General features: G+C 39.9%; 1 protein-coding gene across 1 annotated transcript; it reads left to right on the forward strand.

Annotated features, from left to right (window-relative positions):
- Window positions 1–763: 763 nt before the first annotated feature.
- Window positions 764–4,540, forward strand: LOC148910753 (uncharacterized). The gene is made up of 4 exons (XM_089031080.1): window positions 764–962; window positions 1,307–2,326; window positions 2,401–4,355; window positions 4,534–4,540. The coding sequence occupies exons 1-4, from the start codon at window positions 894–896 to the stop codon at window positions 4,538–4,540; spliced, it is 3,051 nt and encodes a 1,016-aa protein (XP_088887206.1). The 5' UTR covers window positions 764–893.
- Window positions 4,541–5,975: the final 1,435 nt, after the last annotated feature.

Raw genomic sequence — 5,975 nt, forward strand, 5'->3', positions numbered from 1 at the left:
CACGAGGAAAAAGAAATGAAATGATATACAAACAGTAGACAAACAACGACATAAAGATCGATTAATGATGTGACATGCATTTACAATTGAGTTGGGTATTACATATCGCGATCGAAAGATAAACAAAGATGAAATCAGTTTTAGATAATCTACGAACTCAAACATTTCAACAGCTTGTGAAATTGCTTTTTACTGCCATCAGTGAAGAACATAAAAGGTACCGCCTGACTTTTTTTGATTGAAGGCAGCAGAAAAAAAAAAACAAATTCCAGCTTGTGTTCATTGACTATCGAAAACCGCAGTTATTAATTAGCGATGGTTTAGTGCAGATGTTGTAAAGAAAATGGAAGCTGCGTGTTGTTCGTTTAGGTCTATCGTCGGTACTTCTTGTGGTTTTGATGCCAAAGATCGAAAGCGCCAAACCCAAATTGTACCATTGATGTCCTGTACAAAAGATATCGCAAGGCACTTGTCCACCCTGAGTTTTTCAGGTCCTGAAAATGAGGTAGATCTGATATTGTCTAGAGTAGCATTGTATGATAAGTCGAAGGAGAGCATCAAATCGATGACCATCTGCCCTTATCATCGCGCGACGCTTGGGATAAGCTGGACCAGAGGAGGAGGTACAAGATGTAGAGTTCCGCAGGAGATTTCAGACCATGGAAAGGGTAAAGGAACCTGGCCTAAAGGTGATCGAGGTTTAGGCAAGCAAGAATCATCTATTATATTACGCAATACTGGCGTGTTTGTCGCTCCTGGATCAGGTAAGTTTTTTTCAAAGAACATATAACTAGTGACTGTTTATAAGTTACTCAGTACTGTCTCTTTACGTTAATATATACATCGATATTACTTCAGGTATTTGCAAGAAATGCCGATATCTCATTAAAACAATGGAAAGTAAAGATTCCTCAAAGTCGGATGTCATAGCTATGGGTGAACAGATAAAAGAGTTGACCTTGGTAAGACAATTTGTCATGCGATTATCATTTACACGTACATACTGCCAGGTAAAGAAGTGAGGCCATTTGAAGTTGCTTGAAGTAATTATTTACAAGTGCGGTATTTTACGGGTCAGTCGTCATTCTTCACATTAGTTTATCAGTACCAAGACTACACGCTTAAGATATATTTCATATGCAGGTACTTACGCCTTAGCTATTTAGAATTTTTCTTATTCATCTTATGAATCTGATGCCATGGCACAGGAAGCCCACCCAAACGACAAGAAAAGCTAAACAAATTTTAAAACATCAATCCCCTCCTACTCACACAAACTTTAACATTTAGAACATTTAATTTACAGGAAGACGATGAGGTAACCTTTAAAGCCAGCGCACAAAGTCCAGCTTTTCAGAGCCCACCAAATACTACTATACCTGAAACACCATGCACAGCCTATGAACCCTCAGAACGCTCGCTATTAACAGAAACGGAGGACAAAGACAACTCAGAACCAATGTCAAGAGAACTGCTAAATTCATTTTTAGCCGCAAGGGACATAAGTCCTATTAGAAACCAGCTGACTACACCATGGGATGAAGCTTCGCAAAGAACTAAGCGACGCTATTCGCGTAAAGCAAAGCAGGTTGTCTTTGCAGCTTTAGAAGAAATTGCGCCTGAAAGCTCAGAAATGTTGTTCAGTGTATTACAGTCATCTGGGCAAAAGGATGAGAACGTTGATAAATCACTGATGGATGCTCTTGTTGAATGTTTCAATAACGCAAGTCATTGGAGCACAAGAAGGCAGATCTTGTCGATAATGGCAGATAAGATGCCCTATTCAGCGTTGAAAAACTGGATTCCCGGTCTCTCCAGATACAGGTTTAATGTGGCCCGCCACCACGCATTGCTTCATGGAAGAGGTACTCCCGTTACCATTACAAAGAGCCCGCGTATTTATGTGTCAACTGAGAAACTTGACCACTTTTTGACTTTTATCACAAGTGGTCAAGTGATCCAAGATTTGCCGTTTGGAGAAGAGGCGTTGAAGTTATCTAGCAATACAAAGATTACAGTCCCAAATGTTGTAAGGACATTAATACCTGAACAGGTGGTGCAGCAATACACTACCTATTGTCAAGAAACCTGTTTTGAACCAATGAGCCGTAGCAGTTTATGTAGCGTGTTGGGTGTATGTAGTGCTTCCGTAAGGAAGTCACTACAAGGGCTTGACTATTTTTCTGCCGATGGTGCTCAAGCCTTTGATGAAATGGAGGAAGTAGTCCAAAAGCTTGGAGATGAGTACGGAAAAGGTCATTCCTGGGCAAAGAATCAAATCAATAAATTGAAAATTGCAAAGCGCTATTTGAAAAGTGATTACAAGGTATGTAAATCATAGGCGGGTCCAGGATTTTGGTTGACGTTAAAACGATAACATCAAATCTTTGATATTTGCAGGTTCATGTGTCAAAAAGCTCACGAGTCCCCGACCACTGTAGAGCGCACGCTCTCAGTCATGAAAGTGATTTGGATTTCACCACTAAATGTGACCATCAGCACGACCTAAAATGTGACCGGTGTGAGTTGATTCCATCTGTGTTTGATGAAGTTCATTCGGCTTTGGAGGATCTGGCCATTGACAATGAAGAGAAGAAAGAGATGATGTATGTCATCACCCAATCAAAGAAAAATATCCAAGCCTGGAAAGCCCACCTGCTGCGTGCTATCAATCAAGATGAAGCCCGGTTGAACGTTCTGCAGAGTCTGGGTCCAACCTCAGTACTTGTAGTATTAGACTGGGCTATGAAGTTTCTCCCAAGGAAATACCGTGAAAGCCAATCTGATTGGTATGGAAAGAAAGGTATTTCTTGGCACATTGCAGTAGCTACAACAAAAAGAGAAGGTCAGTTGGAAATGTTGACATTCGTACATGTTTTCAAAAGCTGTACCCAGGACAGCTATTCAGTAATGGCTATCATTGATGATGTTGTGGGGCAACTGAAAACTGAAAGGCCTGAGCTCGAGGAAGTATTTCTAAGGCAGGACAATGCCGGCTGTTACCACAGCGCATTCAACTTACTGTCCATGAAAGAAATAGTCAAAAAACACAAAGTTAAATTAAGGGTCGATTTTTCAGACCCTCAGGGCGGTAAAAGGTCATGTGACCGAAAAGCTGCCACCATAAAGAACCACATCAAGGCATACTTAAACTCTGGAAAAGATGTCGAAACTGCAGAACAGATGAAAATAGCCATCGAATCATTGAGTGGTGTCAATGGAGTAAGAGCTATGCTATGCGACCCGCCTTCAGTCCCAAATTTAGTGCCTTTGAAATGGGATGGAGTTAGCTTCATCAACAACATCTCCTACAATAAGAATGGCATGAAAGTATGGAGAGAGTATGGCATTGGCGAGGGTAAGACCTTGAAATGGAGTGCATTTAGCCTGCCAAAAAGTATTCTTTTGCCAAAACTAAACGTCATTAAAGAAGCTACTCCCCCTAAAGCCACTTTTACAGAGGTAACTGCAAGAAAGAGACCAGCAGCGAAATCTAAAAGTATCGAGACCCAGCCTACGCATACGGATGCTGAAAGCTCCAGCTCAGAAGATGAAGAGCAAACGACAAAGCTGTTTCCATGTCCCGACGACGGCTGCATTAAATCGTTCCAGCTTTTTTCATCTCTTCAACGCCATCTTGACGTCGGTAAGCATAAATATGTACTGGAACGCGAAACACTTCTAGACAAGGCGATGCTGTCATACGCCGTAAAACTTGACCAAGGAAATGCGTCATTGGAGAACCAGCCACTTGAAGAACCAAGTACTTCCCGCACATTGGCATATGGCGATGCTCTATCAAAAGGCTGGGCATTGAAGTCATCCACTGTCCAAAGGAAACGCTTGAACAAAGCTCAAAAGGACTATCTTACCAAGATGTTCGATCTTGGAGAGCAGACAGGGCACAAAGTGGATGCTAATACCGTATCTAATTCTATGAGAAAGGCAAGAAACCTTGATGGTTCTTTTATGTTTAATTCAAATGAGTACCTCACACCAAAGCAGATAAAAAGTTTTTTCTCACGTCTTGCTAAGAAAAGAAGGGAGGTTAAAGTGGATGACGTGGACTTAGAAGACGAGATGGAGGAAGATGAGGAGGCAAGGCTCGACGAGGAAGAGTTTGAAGAGCTTGCACACAACATAATTAAGGAAATCGGACTCGGTCATCCCATCATGTTTGAAGCTCACAATCTATGCGAACTAGCTACAAGCTCGAAGCTTTCAAAGTTCTCCATAGCAATGCTGCAAGAAATATGCACTTTTTATGAGCAGGATACCTCTCCAATCAAGGGAACAAGAAAACAGCAATATGTTGATTTGCTTATGGAGTTAATTGGCAATTGCAGCTGTAAAAGGTAATTATTTATTCAACCTGTCTTATTGTTTGTTTATGATAATAATAATAATCATCATCATCATCATCATTTCATAGCTTAACCTCCCCCCCTCCCCTCCCCAATTCCTTCCCCGCCGCCAATTGGGCTTCCTGTGTACACAGTTCCTGTAACTAATTCAAATTATATTATTTTGCAGATCATGAACTATGACTTTGACGATATAAGCCGAACACCCAACTCGTTCTTCGAAAAGCATATTAACAACATCGACTGATCTAACAGTTAATCAGAGGCTTTAAATAACTTTTAGTAAGCGCTGGGATGTCAGAGAAAGGCAAATGGGACATACCGTCCCTACCCTAGAAAGTCGTAGTCTACCTGATTAGCATATAATCCCAGGCCATTTGTTTACGTACTCTAAATTCGATACGGAAATTCAGCTGTACCATAAATTTTGAAATCATATTGATATATTATGATATCGTAGAACTTCAGATAAAAAGGAAAACAATCTTGACTGTTCGACAAGGGTTTTAAACGCCGTTTACACCTTTTGCCGTTCATTAACAGAAAATGTACATTCATTTGTGCCAATAGTTGTATCAATAACGTGTAATGTACTTTCATCAACACCAAAAGTAACATCATTAGCGCGGATCAACTTTCAATAACGATAATTGAATATGCATGTACATTCATAGGCATCAATGGACAATCAATAGCGCGTTTGTACATTCATATGCGCGGAATGTATTTTCTTGTGCGCGAAATTCAATTTCAATTAAACCAAAATGACAAACAATTGCATTTATGGACAATCATTTACCCAAAAGTGAAAATTCATTAGTGCTATTAGCATAACCATTGACAATCTATAACGCGCTTGGACAATCATGAGGGTGAACGTTATATTCTATAGCGTGCTTCGACAAACATTTGCATGATTCGAATGAACAATAAGAGAAATAAAACAATCATTAGCGATTTTTTTAAAAACTATTTTAGCCTTCAATTTCTTCGCCATTTATACATCGTGGTAAATACGTCTGCATATATCTGAACCACTGATCACATTTAGCGATAGTGATGGTTGCCACATTTCTCTGGAACCCTTCCATTAGCAACTGCTTTCTGTAGTGACCTAGAGCAATCCCTTGTCGTCTTGCCTTAGCTCGATAGTTCGTATGTTGTTGGATCTCTGGACGGCTGATGTCGGCTTTAATTGCTGCTTTAAGTGAGCTAATTGCTATTCTCCTACGCAGCCTCCATCCTGAGTTTTTTATATGTTTTAAAGTGATTTAAAAAAGTCGCTAATGATTGTTTTATTTCTCTTATTGTTTATTCGAATCATGCAAATGTTTGTCGAACCACGCTATAGAATATAACGTTCACCCTCATGATTGTCCAAGCGCGTTATAGATTGTCAATGGTTATGCTAATAGCACTAATGAATTTTCACTTTTGGGTAAATGATTGTCCATAAACGCAATTGTTTGTCATTTTGGTTTAATTGAAATTGAATTTCGCGCACAAGAAAATACAATTCGCGCATATGAATGTACAAACGCGCTATTGATTGTCCATTGATGCCTATGAATGTACATGCATATTCAATTATCGTTATTGAAAGTTGATCCG

Source organism: Actinia tenebrosa, unplaced genomic scaffold, assembly GCF_029948245.1.
Source record: "Actinia tenebrosa isolate PJP-AT-01 unplaced genomic scaffold, QUT_ActTen_1.0 PGA_scaffold16__25_contigs__length_10494907, whole genome shotgun sequence".
In the NCBI taxonomy this organism is placed as follows: Eukaryota; Metazoa; Cnidaria; class Anthozoa; order Actiniaria; family Actiniidae; genus Actinia; species Actinia tenebrosa.

Coding starts and splice junctions, on each gene's coding strand:
- LOC148910753 (XM_089031080.1), top strand. CDS start 894: ATGGAAAGTAAAGATTCCTCAAAGTCGGATGTCATAGCTATGGGTGAA. Junction 963..1,306: donor AGATAAAAGAGTTGACCTTG/GTAAGACAATTT, acceptor TTTAATTTACAG/GAAGACGATGAGGTAACCTT. Junction 2,327..2,400: donor ATTTGAAAAGTGATTACAAG/GTATGTAAATCA, acceptor TGATATTTGCAG/GTTCATGTGTCAAAAAGCTC.